At 43.8% G+C, this 15,099-nt stretch overlaps 1 protein-coding gene across 3 annotated transcripts in view; it reads right to left on the reverse strand.

Annotated features, from left to right (window-relative positions):
- OGDHL (oxoglutarate dehydrogenase L) overlaps positions 1-15,099 on the reverse strand; it is a 235,821-nt gene that overhangs the window by 103,141 nt on the left and 117,581 nt on the right. For all 3 annotated transcript variants that reach the window (XM_040320732.1, XM_040320735.1, XM_040320734.1), the window contains exons 12-14: positions 14,067-14,219; positions 11,514-11,616; positions 11,307-11,435 (exon numbers count right to left, since the gene is read on the reverse strand). In XM_040320732.1, coding sequence (XP_040176666.1) covers positions 11,307-11,435; positions 11,514-11,616; positions 14,067-14,219 — 385 coding nt within the window. The remainder of the gene's footprint in view (positions 1-11,306; positions 11,436-11,513; positions 11,617-14,066; positions 14,220-15,099) is intronic.

The raw sequence follows: 15,099 nt of genomic DNA on the forward strand, positions 1-15,099 counted from the left end.
CCAGGGAAACAATGTGCTTACATTTTGTACAGCAGTATTTGCCCTCGATCAGATAATCAAGGAATGCATACATGCCGCAAGATATACACGAGTCGCATCTCCACACCCACCGGGCATCGTAACTACCAATTTAATGAGGATTGGGATTATACCCTGTCCAAATGACCACTAGATTCCTGACACTACTAAACAAAACAATACACAGGTACTCAACAAGACAATACACAAGTACTTGCAGACCATGTGCACTCGCAGACCCACGTGCACTTGCATCCTAAGTGCACTCGCAGACAACATGCACTCAATACACAGGTACACACAATACTAGGGTATTAACAATCCACACACTACTCCGACAAATGGAAATACTCGAAATGGACTCCTCTGGCATCCAGCAACCCTGGGCCGAACTTGCCCCAAGCACTTTTTCTCAGTCAGACAGGCTGGCGCTCGTCGTGACCACCGTCATATGCAAGGGAAGGAACGATTTCCCCTCCTGAAGGACAGGAGACCAAAAAAACACGGCAGTGACGTCGTGGTGTTATGACCCAGGTGAATCTGAGTGTCCAAGAAGTCAGGGGACTTGTCCAATTTGAACAGGATTTCCTTCTGAAGGGTCCTTGTATAGAACGGAGCGTACGGAACCACTTCAAAGACAGATACCATCAGTCTGAGAACCTGCATGCAACAGCAAAGGGGGTACCGCCTATCAGACAGGAGCATGGCCGGTACAAGGCAGGGGCAGAGGGGTCAAGTGCCCTGGGCGCTACCATTTTGTAAAGGAGGGGGGGCGCAGCCGCAGGTGAAGTGACCTGTGTGTCATTGCCAGCGTGCCGACTGCCGTGTACGCGCCGCTCGCCACTCCTGTATCCGGGTCCGCCACCTCCCACCCCTGCTCCCTTCCCTGTCTGCTTACTCCCCCTACGGAGGAGTCTTAGTCCCTCCCTGCCAGCGGCGTGACGTCACGCCAATCACGGCCGGAGGCGAGGGGGGAGATGGAGGACTCCGAGGGCTGCACAGGGAGCTGTGTCGGCGCTGCCTGTGATGTGACTCACAGCCTGGGAGCTAGAGAGGAGGAGCCGCCGACGAGGAGCCTGCCTGGCTCTAGCTGGAACATGTGTCTTCTACAAAACGGACTTCTGAACTGTAAAGTAAGCAGATAATAAAATGGCTAAGAGGGGGGGGGGGCTCTTGAGGGGCTGACTGAGGTGAGGTGACCAGAACTTAATAAAAAATGTCAGATAATTTTTTTTTTGTGTTATTTTAAATGAGCCATGCAACCTATCAAAAGCAGCCACTGTACCCATCGAAAGCAGCTACTGTGCCCGTCAAAAGCAGCCACTGTGCCCATCAAACGCAGCCACTGTGCCCATCAAACGCAGCCACTGTGCCCATCAAATGCAGCCACTGTGCCCATCAAACGCAGTCACTGTGCCCATCACACGCAGTCACTGTGCCCATCACACGCAGTCACTGTGCCCATCACACGCAGTCACTGTGCCCATCACACGCAGTCACTGTGCCCATCACACGCAGTCACTGTGCCCATCACACGCAGAAACTGTGTCCATCACACGCAGAAACTGTGTCCATCACACGCAGAAACTGTGTCCATCACACGCAGAAACTGTGCCATCAAACGCAGCCACTGTGCCATTGATTGTCGCCACTGTGCCCATCAAAAGCAGCCACTGTGCCCATCAAACGCAGCCACTGTGCCCATCAAACGCAGCCACTGTGCCCATCAAACGCAGCCACTGTGCCCATCAAACGCAGCCACTGTGCCAACACACGCAGCCACTGTGCCAACACACGCAGCCACTGTGCCAACACACGCAGCCACTGTGCCCATCAAATGCAGCCACTGTGCCATCAAACAGAGCCACTGTGCCCATCACATGCAGAAACTGTGCCCATCACACGCAGCCACTGTGCCCATCAATTGTCGCCACTGTGCCCATCAAATGCAGCCACTGTGCCATCAAACACAGCCACTGTAACCATCAATTGCTTCCAGTGTGCCCCATCAATTGCTGCCAGTGTGTGCCCATCAATTGCCACCAGTGTGCCCCATCAATTACCGCCAGTGTGCTGCCAGTTTGCCCCATCAATTGCTGCCAGAGTGCCCATCAATTGCCGCCAGTGTGCCCATTAATTGCCGACAGTGTGCTGCCAGTTTGTCCCATCAATTGCCGCCAGTGTGCTGCCAGTTTGCCCCATCAAATGCCAGCGTTTCTTAAAAACGGGGGGGGGGGCGCAGTTTGCCATCTTCGCCCTGGGCACCAAATGGCCTTGTCCCAGCACTGGACAGGAGCAATTAAACTGCCAATTGAAGCTTCCAGAGCTTTTCCAGTGGAAGGAGCACCTTGGCGTAGTCAGACCCAGATAGTCTAGTCAGGGTCAGAGCGGATTTCTGGAAGCTCAGGATCCACCCAAACTCTTGCAAGGTGTGGATCATAATACCGGTAGACACATCGTCCCTCCAGGCCATACGAGGCTGCGCCCTCAGAAGCAGGTCATCCATATAAATCAATTATGGCAATTCCCCATTGTCTCAGCAGGGCAAGGACTGGAGCCAGTAGAGGAAACACTAGTGCTTGATATCATAGACGCCAAGAAATCTTCCTGATGAAGGGAGCACACTACGGACCAAATGGAACTTCTGAACGCACAAAAAGCAGTTCAGGGTCTTGAGATCCAGGATCAGGAGAAACCATCCTTCCTTCTTCGGGACCGTAAACAGGTTGGAGTAAAACCCCTGAAACCATTACGAATCTAGAACCGGAACAATCACCCCTTGACTCAGCAAATTCCTGCACCTTCCTGTATAAAGCCTGCAGGCGAACTGGGGAAAGATGCGGGTTAAAAGGAAAATCCTCTACAGGGACAAGATTGGAATTCTATTTTGAACTTAGACAGGATCAGCTCGTGGTCCACTTGTCGGAAATCAGGGAGGTCCTTCATGAATCTTCATGCTGAGAAGGACTTGTCTGCATTCTTTGTCGGTTTGGAAGTCCAGGGTCTTCCAAGAAGGGGCCTTCAAAGACCTGAAACACTTATCTGCAGATCTGGGGGGGGGGGGGGGGAAACTTCTTGTGCACAGAAAAAGAGGGACCCCTCTAATGACATGGTTCCTTCCCCGTCGGGACTTTGGAACACAGGTATTGTTCCCCCCCAGTAAGATTCTCTATTATGTAGTCCAGGGTGGCCCAGAAGAGGCAATCACCCTGGAAAGGCAAATTTTTGAGAGCCTTCTTCGATGTCTGGTCTGCAGACCAACATTTGAGCCACAGCACATGCTGAAGCACCACAGCTGAAATGGAAAGCTTGGAAAGTAAAGGGGCCACATCCAACGAGGTGTCGCACACAAACTTAAGGCCCTGAATCAGCTTCATCAGAAATTTGGTCCATTTGAAGGGAGAACGCACAGCAAACCGTTTCTGGACCACAAAGGGTTGCTTAGGACATTACTAATCCTTGTAAATAAATTTGTCAAAATAAGTGGGATAAGGGACCATCTTCACCGCACGCCGTGGCTTGTGCATGCCAAAGGGGACAGACACATCTGCAGCCACCCCAGAAGCATCCTCCATTTTCAAGTTTTCTCGCTCTGAGGTAATAGGCGAGTCCACCAGCATCTTTTTGTGCGCAACTGTAGCAGCAAAGGACTCATCCTCACTGTTGGAAGGCTTGAGGATCTCGTTCACAGGACCTGTGAGCAGCAGCAGAGCGGGACTCAGGATCCGACAATGCCAAACAAACAGGAGAGGGTGGGGGTAACTTTTTAATAGCCTTACGTTTAATGCCACCTCTACCCGGGAAACAAAGGACTCCAGGACTGTCATCAGTGTGTATAGGGAAACAGTAGACCCCGGGGACCCCCGCGCCAACTCAAGGAGGGGGTCAGGTGGGAAGATGTATTTCTGGGACTCCATTTCTCTAAGGGACCCACAGGGAAGGCACCATCAGGCAAGCCCACTAGATGCAAGGAACCCCAAACAAAAGGTATACAAGGCTAGCAGAGAGGAGGGATACCCCATCAGGACTCACCAAAACCCAGGAAAAGGGAGAAAAAAAGGAAAAAAAAAAGTATATGAGAACTGGATTGCCTATGCAGATATGGGGCTTAAATCAGCCAGAACTGTCCATAGGCAGTGCCAAGTTTATTTTTCTGCCTAGTGTCCTACATCTTTGGGTAATGCTATAACCATATGATTAAGAATATAAGAAGCTGTATCCATCAATAAACATAAGAGAAATAAATGTTTTTGTTGCAGGGGATGCCCAAAATCTGCTTTGAATCTTAGTGCACACTTCTGAGAAAATCAGTAAACCAATCACACAAGCTGAAAGTGACATTTCTGGCTACGTTTCACAGAAAATTACAGTACAGAAGATTAAAAAGGAAATGTGATTTTCAATAATGTTATATTTCAATATGGTGTGTCAAAACTATATATGCTATATTTTTTTATTTGCCATTTTTTCCCATTAAAGTGGAGCTAAAATTAACTGTCTTAGAATTACCACTGATCCCATGTCTATTAATTAAGAAGAAACTGAGTAATGTGGTCGCTAAGGGGTTAATGCCCCAAGTACATACTGGGAGAAAATGTCACAATTTAAAGTACAGCTATAAATACAATGGCCAATACTAAATAATGGCTGCTACTGCTGCATATTTCTATTATATTCTTTAACCTTAAATAACAGGAACTAAGCAAACAAGATATAGATACATTCTATTAATCTTGGAGGCAAGGCAAACATAGCTGTATGGTTCCTGAGGAAACTGTAAAAGTATTACAAGAGGGCAAACAGTCACTGGTGCAGATATTTTAATAGAAACAATAAATCATCATATTTAAATTTTTGAAATGACTGCAATGAATAGAAAATGAGTCATTAATTATGACGATACATTTGTGCCAGTCTTTGGTGACATTTACAGTATTTTCACAAAAAAAAATGATATATACATATAAATGTGCATGTGACAACTACACATGTAAACAAAAAAATGTAATTGAATCCAAAATGATCAATATTCCTAAAGAAATGTCATGATTTGTGTGCAATAAACAAAAAGACAAACAATAAGCAAAAATAGAAATAAAAAATCTGAATCAAATAAAAGATTTAGTCTAAACATTGCTACATTCAAACCCCAATGTGCATACTGGCATGCTGTGTCATGCACCCACATTGCTCAATGTTTGAATTACACTTCATCACCGCTAAAAGGCCACAGCTGTTAAAAGGTTCATAAACCTCCAATATTTATAATTAATAGTATGTAATTCCATTAAAAAAACATGAAAGGTGATCTTCAGTCTATTACTGAATGAGCCTGAGGACATTCTAACCAAACATGCACATGTTAATACTTCAAAAATAGCAGGGCATAAGTAACTGTCAAGGTAGAAAAAAAAATTATATACACATATAAATACAATAATGTACGATTGTTCCACTACTTTGTGGAAGTACTGTTTATATCTCAACTTTAGGCAGGTGGAAATCATGAATTAACATAGTTATGTAAAATTTTAAATCATAAAAATCCTGTCATTAAATACATCAAACCTTAACCCCTTCATGACCAGGGTCAAAACAAACCAATTTTGCAACTTTGGCATGTGTTCCTGAAACTGTACATATCATCACAGCTACTTAGTGTATCCAGTTGGATTATGCCATGTTTTTAAGGACAGATTGTACTATCATGTGGTGTTAAATGTTAGATATCTCCTGATTTAGTTTTGTTAAAAAAGAGTAAAATTGGTCCAAAATAGTAAAACATTTTAAACTTTAGCTGTATATGTTTATGCCATTACCATGACCCACTATCAAAATAAACATTCAAAAACAATTCTCCTACTCGATTATGGTGATATCAAATATGGGTGTTTTTTTTTGTTATTTGTACCTATACTAGGGCCAACAATCAATAGTATGCATTTCTGTTTTGTTTTTTTACACCCACCTAAACACACTGACAAAGGACTCATGCATACTGCAGGTCAAAAACACTGCTTTTACAGGCGTTTTTCTGCCTCTAAACTCCCCTCCATTTTAACCTGTGTGTCCATGCACACTATAGGCACCTACAGGTGTGTTGAGTCAGGGATCCTACGTAACATATACCTGTTTATTTGCAGCCATTTGTCCAGTACATCTTTGTAAAACTCAGATGAAAAGGATTTTTCACAGACTCACAAAGGGGGCAGGGAGCCGCAGTTAAAACACTGCCTGATTGAAGGGAATGGACCTCCCCTCACACAGCACACAGGAACCGAGTTGAGCCTGTCAATCACAGGCTCTGTCCTAAAAGTTTCTTGCCCTGTCATCAGAAGGGACTCATGCTGATAACAGAGGTAATAGACAGCAGAGAGAAGTGATACCTAGTGCTTGGAGAGAGTAAACACTATAGAAATGTTTGCTTTTACAGATTTCATGCCTGAGGTTTACAGCCAAATTAATCTATATTTTTTTTAAAGGACTGATTTGTTTTTTGGGGGTTTTCTTTTGACAGACATGTCCTCTAGCGAGGAGGAATTCATAATATCTTCTCCTCTTCCCTAGAGAAAGTCCTTTGCTTCTCCTCTTCACAGATTCACAGACGTAAAACCACACAGGAGCGGGCTACAGAGTAAATGATCCCAGAAATATCCAGGGTCCCAAACGTTAGGAGAGACATACAGCTCTCATAGACAGCCCTGTCTCTGTCCTGGGAGTGTGCGTAGGGAGAGTAGGGGAAGAGTTAGAACAACTGGAAGAAGTCTGGATTGAACAGTGCTCCGTGAGATGTTCAAAGCTTGGGATATTTTTTTTATAGCGTAACCATGCTTTAAACTTCTCCACAATTTTATCCCTGATCTGTCTGGTGTGTTTCTTTTTTTTTATTTCACTCTTAATTTTTCTTTAAAACAATAAAAATTCAGTAGCAAAATAGCCATTACCGTCAACATAGAGTCAATAAGTGTAACAAAGAAAAAAAAAAAAAAAACACAAAAGCAAAAAGAGAACTAGAAAAAGGGCAAAACAAGTTTCTCCCGATTACCTTTCCTAGTTCCAATATTGTATACATGGCAATACTCATTATCCCCTTCCCTCTCCCCCCCCCCCCCTATTAATATTCAGTTAGTCTCATTGTATTTAAATTCATAGATCATTTCTTTCGACCATTTCTTTTATAGCCGCAAGCTGAATTAGCTTGCCTTTAGTAATCGCGCATTTTTTTCGGTGTTTGTGCATGATTGGTGGTGGTATACGCACTCTCTGCCGTATATCCTAATGGTTCTAGGATTGTTTACAAAACACTTTTTGATTGTATTGATATTTTGGACCTTTTTGCACACATTCATTTATGCTACTCACTTTAGGAAAATTATTTTTTTCCTAACCCTGGATTATTCGGTTTTCTATATAGTGTTATTATACACTTATTCCTTCACAAGTGATTTTGTATTTTTTAATTATTAAGGTATTTTTTGGTTAGCGTGGCTACATTGCCTTTCTATTTCTATTTGTGTGCATCTCACATTCTAGCCGCTGCTTATGTTATTAGGTATTTCTGTTAGCGTGGTATTATTTTATTTTTTCACATAGGATAACATGATGCAAAAGTTTAATGGACTGTAGAAAAAACGTCTACTGACAAAAATAGCTGCTGTAAAAACGTCAAACATCCAGTGTGCATTAGGCCTTAAGGCCAAGGTGGCCACAGACGCTCCTGAGATTCACAAACCAGTTGCTCTAGTTATCCATTTCCTGGGGATCAACTGCCATTGTTCGTCTTCTTATATCGTTCTTTCTTGTCTTACAGTTGTCACCCTGATTTCCAATTTTTTACACAAATCTGTAATTTCTTCTGTAAACCTAAGCTCGGCTATACGTCCATTTCTCCTTGCGAACAAACATGCGGGAAAACCCCAGTTATATTGGATTTCTTGTTCCTGCAAGATCTTCAATAAGGGTTTTAATGTCCTTCTTCAGGTTTCTTGTTAAAGGTCCTGAAAAATTTGCATCATCTTTTCCTTATATTCAATTGGTGGTTTACCCCCCTATGTTTTCCCAGATTTTTTTTTCCTTCCTCCCAATTTTTAAATCGGACCATTAGGTCTCTTGGGCTTTCCCTCGGCATCCCTTGCGGTCTTCTTAGTCTGTGTACTCTCAATTTTTATTGGATTTGTTTCTTGTTTTCCTTGTATTCTTAAATTTTTCTTTGTTTCCATTTTCTTGTTCTAATCTATACGCCTGTTCCTGTGCTATTTTTAAGTTTTTTGTTCCCCTAAAAAGTTAAAAACTCTTAATTTTGATTGTGTGGGAGTCTGTTTTTTTTTCTACTTCCTCCACTATTGTAAGCATATGACCCGGATCTTTATGGATTATTGGCATTTCTGTTTTTAAAGAGTTCTCAGAGGTCGCAAACCTGCCTTCCATATCGGTTTTTGTTGGCAATTGTGGTGTCCTCTGTTGTTCCTCGTCTATTCCTGCCCCCAATTCTTGGTCAAGATCTTGTTCAATTCTGTATTCTGAGAGTGTGCTTATTTCTAGGGATATTTTATTCTGACATTTTTTCTTTTTTTCTTTAGTTTCCGTTTGACGCCCTTTACTGCTTTGTTGTTTTTCGGTTTGCATATCTTCACCTCCTACTTGGGTTACAAATTTGTTCATAGGTCCGGAGTCGGGACTTAAACTGGGATGGGGTGATTTTGCCACTGCCCCCCCTCTCGCCGATTTCCCCTCATATTCTCTGTTTTTTTTTTTCCCCCAAGATGTATCCAGGGATATATGGTGTGGCCTTCAAACAGGGAACAATGGCGGGGTAGTGGTGAAGTATACACTTTTCACCAGCAATCACCTTACTTTTTAGGGTCACACTTATTTTACTGCACCTTTATCCAATTTCTCTCAGTAATCACTCCTTCATAGTGCCTGCTAGGTTCGTAGAACATATAATGTTCTCGCAACTTATCTTAGACTTTAAGGAGCATCAGTCATAGCAAGTATAAAGACATTTTAAAGAATTACTATTTTTCCAAGCTGCAACAGGAAGACCAGGAATGTGCTATATGACTATAGAACTATCAGTTTATGCATGATATATCTCCATACATTTTAGAATACTATGCGTATGAGGAATCTGATATTTAGGCTGGACTCAACACTCCCACTTTCTTGCTGTATTTCTTTTATGTCCTTTAAATATATCATCTGCTTATTTATTTTTTTACACCATGTTTTACAGGTATAGGAGTTTTAAATGTTACTCATCTGCCTTCCAGGTCTTCGAAGTATCGTTCGGTTTCGGCAGTGAACAGAGGGGGGCCCGCAGGAAACCTTTATATGTGCTTCTTTGTTTCAGCACTCGGCAGCCTCTTCTCTATCTTTTCTGATCTACCCTGATCACTTCCGAGCAGCCGAACGCCAGCCACCGATTGCCCAGGTGTCTCTGGAAGCCTTTGCCTCCTCTCTCCTTCCTCCGTGTCACTTCGAACACCTGAGGCATGCACCATCCTGCACCACTGTACACCACCCAGATGACAGGAGGGGGGGGGGAAGGCACCCAGCAGCTCGTCGGGTCCGATCCACACTCCCTGCCGACATTCCATCGTCCCCCACGTCCTCCCGCCACAGCACAACTTCCGGAGCAAAGTGTATCTGCTCTGGTGAATGGGAGTGAACCACAGCTGTGGCTAGCAAGGAATTTCAATGCACTTCTCTATGTGAGAAATCAGTATTGGACCCCAGGCGTCACTCCACACAAAGGGGAGTTTGGGGGTTCTCTACATCATCTCTCACATAAAGGAATGAGTTGAGCTTCTAGGGGTGATCGCATTACAACATGCGACCAGAGCCTAGCGTTAAAAAATACAATTCACTAGGAGATTCCAATGCACAACTGGTGCATTATCAGTATTGGACACCAGGCATCACTCCAATCAGGGAACAGGAGTTTGGGGGTTCTCTACATCATATCACTGTAATCATAAAGTAATGCATTAGGCCACTATGGGAGCAGGTATGAAATACCTTCGAGCCTTAGCATAGAAAAGTTTAGAGCAAACATGCTCAGTAACTTAGGGCATGAGCCCTTTAACAAGTAAGAACGTATGTCAGGCACGTAGCATATGAGAATACCGTATGCAATGGCAGTTTACTTTAGAGAGACAACTTTGGCGTAATTGAATTGAAAGTGTATGTCCCTTTAAGATATTCCTCAGTGGTCACCTGAAACACACCAAATAATCCCAGGCAGTAAGATGGCATTAAATAAGCCAATTTTAAATACAGTACTTGTAAAGGCTATATGTAAAGCTGGTAATTGTAATAGTACTTATCCATTTGCACAGGATCAGCATTGTAGTATCATAGCAGCAAGGGTTTTCTTTGGTTCAGGGTCTCCTGGTGGGGGATAGCTTGGGGTGTCCGCAACAACTCCTGCAAGGTTGGCAGCTCAGCTCCAGGTGTGGGATAAATCCCAGGTTAGGGATGGATAGTGCCTATGGGTTGTCTGTAGCCAGGCCGGCTACCGCCGACAATATTAGAACAGCGTATCTATATGAATTGAATGCCTTTATAGGCAGGAGACAGGTGCATGGGGAAAACGCCGGTGATCACACGGCGCACTTCCACGTTCCAGGCTGGAACACACGTGGCGCAGGGTGATGACGTCACCCGGGCGCTGTATGCATTCCAGCGTGGAGCGCATTACGGCACTGAAAGCGCCTGTTACACAAAAGAAGACAGCTGGATGTGTCAGGCAGCAGGGATCGAACCCTCCCTGTCCACGGCCCACAATAAGAGTCGGGGTTGGGGTATTAAAGAAAAGGGAGCTGAATACAAATGCACGCCACCCTTTTACAGATATTTGTAACAAAATTGGAAAACCATTGATCATCTTCCTTCCACTTCACAATTATCTGCCACTTTGTGTTGGTCTATCACATAAAATCCAAATACAATACATTTAGGTTTTTGGTTGTAACATTACAAAATGTGGGCAATTTGAAAAAAAATATGAATCATTTTTCAAGGCACTTTATGTAGGCTGCCATTGCTGTTCTCTCCTTTAGAAAATGCTAGCTGCCAAGCTATAATGCTGAAACAACTTCTTTAATGTTTTCTGAATTGCCAAGCAGGAACAAGTATGCTGATCAGAAGTTCTGTTTTCACCAGCTACACATTGGTTTTGTGTCTGTGATTCAAAGCCCTTTGTGCCCCACTGCGATCTCAAAACATACACACAAAATAATATAGAAATATCAAAGGTTAAAGAAAAAATTATTACATCAACTTGCCTCCATGGATTTTAAAGTTTTCCACTGGGACAGAGCTGGCAACATTGCCAATATGAGAAAGCATATCCTCAGGAATACCAGTTGGGGGGCAGGTCATGCTTTTTGGTTCCCCCTCTAAAGTAAAAAAACCTGCAAAAAAAAAAGGTTGCTGTTGTAACATTCATGAACAGTCAGCTTTCCAGAAACACTAAAAAGATTTTAGCTTACCTGGCCAAGGAGAGTCCAACCAATGCTTGATGTTAAGGATTTTCTTGTCTTTGGACTGTGTATATGCCTCCTCACAGATCTTGTCATACTTGGCAATCTCCTCCTGCATTAAGAGATTAAACACATTTATAAAAACAAAAACAGAAATAGAAGTGGGAGCTATCGGCCTATCTCCCTTCTGAATACTGACCTTAGGTTATTTACTAAGATCTTGGCCGTTAGACTCCAACAGCACCTACCGTCCCTCATCCATTTAGATCAGATGGGGTTTGTCCCGACTAGGGAAGCCAGGGACAATACCACTAAAGTATTAAACCTGTTACACGTTGCGGTAGATAGTAAAACACCATGTCTTTTCCTTGGGATGGACGCCGAAAAGGCGTTCGCCCGGGTCAACTGGGCGTTCATGTTCGAGACGTTGGGATATATAGGCCTGGGGAGTAAGCTGCTTCATTGGATAACTGCAGCCTACACTGAACCTACGGCCAGTGTTAAAGCTAATGGGGTGCTTTCAGAGACCTTCACAGTTACCAACGGCACTAGACAGGGTTGCCCCTTATCGCCCCTCCTGTTTGCACTTTCCCTGGAACCCTTTTTGTGCCACATCCGATTGAATTCAAACATCACAGGCATAGGAGTGAACGGAAGGCAATAAAAAATCTCTGCCGACGCTGATGACCTGATGTTCACCCTTACAAATGCCATGGTCTCCCTGCCAAATCTGTTACGCGAATTTGAATTATATGGCCAGCTCTCCAATTTTAAGATAAATGTTACCAAATCTGAGGCAATGGGCATAGGGATTCCACCTCCCCAACTTACTACACTCAGAGATGGCTTCCATCCGAAATGGATGGATACGGCTCTGATGCATCTTGGTATTCATATACCTACGTCTTTCTCCCGAGTTTTTAAGTTAAACTTCCCACCCCTTTTGAAGACAATCCAACAGTCGCTGGACCAATGGAGCAGCGGCTTGCACTCCTGGTTGGGCCGCTGTAATATTCTTAAAATGGTGGTGTTGCCTAAACTTTTGTATCTTATGCAGGCCCTCCCAATTCATATTCGAGGATTTTTTTTAAACAAACCCATTCTATTTTTACTCGTTTCCTATGGTCAGGGAAACACCCACAACTGAGTAGGGCAACACACTCACTACCCAAATCGCACGGGGTGTTGGCATTACCAGACATGCGTCTTTATTATCAAGCATGCCACCTTAGTAGACTTCTCGACTGGAATAGGCATAAGGACATCAAATTGTGGATGCAGCTGGAGCAAGATCAGAGTGAAATCTCTCTTATTAGGGTCCCCTGGTGTTACACAGCTTTGGCACCCAAAGTTAAGCAACACACACTAATAGGTAACACGGCCGGAGAGTGTGAATGCCTGTTATCGGGACCCCCTTTCTCAACGTGCGAAGACCCGTGAAAGGGTCACCCCCAATTTGGATCAGGTCTACACGATAGGATTTTTGCGGGAAGCGGGAGTTCACCAGGCGTCACATTTTAGCACTCTGGGTAGATGGAGGACGTGTTCTGAGCTGGTGGACCCTAACGGCCAGTTTAGATTAGACTTCATGAGAGCTTTGTAATTAAGTCACTTTAAGACCATTTCACCCCCCCCCCCGATGCTCTGCAACACCCAATTACGACTATAGAAGAGCTCTGCTCAGAGACTGGGGCGATTGCTTATACATTATCTTTGACGTATGCTGTATTGATAACACCTCAGGGAGACCACCAACTTCCGACTCTATTGAAATGGGAGAGAGACCTAGACCGTCATTTTACTTCGAATGAGAAAAAACTGATAATTCAGTTTACTCATAAGTCCCGACGCAGTGCGCGTAAGTTATACGTCCGGCATAAAGTTATGCCCCATAAAGGAGGTGCAACCAAGCAGCAGACATGCAAAGGTCTGCACCAGGAAATACAAGCCGGCGTATTTTACGTTGGACGTGTGTCTGGCTGGGCGTAGGTTACGTTCACGCCATAGGCAGTGATCCGCCGTAGTTTAGGCAGTTGTTCAGACGTGGTTGTAAGCATGCGCAGAGGAATGCGACCACGTCCCGGCGCATTCGCAATTAGTAATACGTATCTGTCTGGCGCTCGGACCATCATTTGCATGGGGTCACGCCTCATTTGCATGGCTCACACCTACTTCCGGCGTACGCCTTCGAAACCCAGTGCAGTTTTGGGAGCACTGGCTTTGTAAAATTCCATGCTTGCCTCTCTGTGCTGCGTTGGCATAGCGTATATTATTTGCGCTACGGCGGCGTAATGTGCGCCCGCTCTCTGTGAATCTGGGCCATAATGTTTGGGGGTTAAAAGTAATTTTCTAGCAAAAAATATGAATTTTAACTTGCAAACACCAAATGTGAGAAATAAGCTTAGTCATGAAAGGGTTAAATGACTAGGGGCCAAAAAACAGCACTGTGCATCCAGGAAAAGATCATCTGAGGGCACGATAAAGTTGTAGAACTCATATTAACTTTTCCATGATTCCCAATCATGTTCCCAGTAATGTTAATAGTGTAGTGTTGCACTGTACCTCAAACTCTTGCAGGGAAACAATGCCCTCAGAGATCAGCTTGTCCGCGCACTTCTTCAACACTGGGACCTGCTTATGGATCTGTTTGTACATCAAGGGCTGTGTGAACATGGGTTCATCCATTTCATTATGTCCACTGCGACGGTAGCAGACCTATACAAATATAAAGACAGTTGTAAAGAACTTTATAACAAAAACATTTTATTAACCTGTGCAGCTAGGTAAAATTATCTATTTTTATTAAGCCATTACTTATTTATGCCATGTCCTCCACATAACAAACATGGACAAGCACCAGGTCCTTGATGCCTTGTACACACGATCGGAATTTCCGATCGAAAAAGCCAGACGGACTTTTTCCATCGGATATTCTGATCTTGTGTAGCCCCATCAGAGTTTTTTCATTGGATATTCCGATGAATTCCTTTGGAGTTTAGATACAGAACATGTTATATTTTACTCCAATGTGATTTGGCCAGGCAAAAGCCTCATCGTGTGTATGGGGCGTAACAGAATTGCTGTAAAACTATGGGAAAAGAGTCCCAGGGGTAAATATAGATATCACACTATGCCATGCATTTGGCGCCACCTTTTGTCAGTACCATAGCCTTAACAAATTTTTAAAGATGTTGGATTTGCTAAATTCTCTATTCTCTTATGAAATGAAGACATAAAAAAAATCTGTGGCAAAAGAGACAGTAATCTCAGAGAGGAGATCTGATCAACAAAGGCTTCAAGAAGTATGCAATACTAAGGCCTCATGCCCACGGACGTTTTTACAGCCACTTTTCTGAGCATTTTTTGCAGCTTAAAGCGGAGGTTCACCCTTAAAATTAACTTTTCAGCATCCTTAAACTCCATCCCATTTAAGCATCATAGCGTTGTCAATTTTTTTTTTCAATGGTCCCTTACCTGTACTTTGCTGTGCTTCCGGGTTTTCATCCCAGCGGGGAGTGGGCGTGTCTCTATTTTCCCCGACGGCGCTGTGCATTGTGGGCGCTTTTTGCCTGGTGTTCTTGCAGTGACGTGTGGG

The sequence above is a fragment of the Rana temporaria genome, chromosome 8, assembly GCF_905171775.1.
Source record: "Rana temporaria chromosome 8, aRanTem1.1, whole genome shotgun sequence".
NCBI lineage: Eukaryota > Metazoa > Chordata > Amphibia > Anura > Ranidae > Rana > Rana temporaria.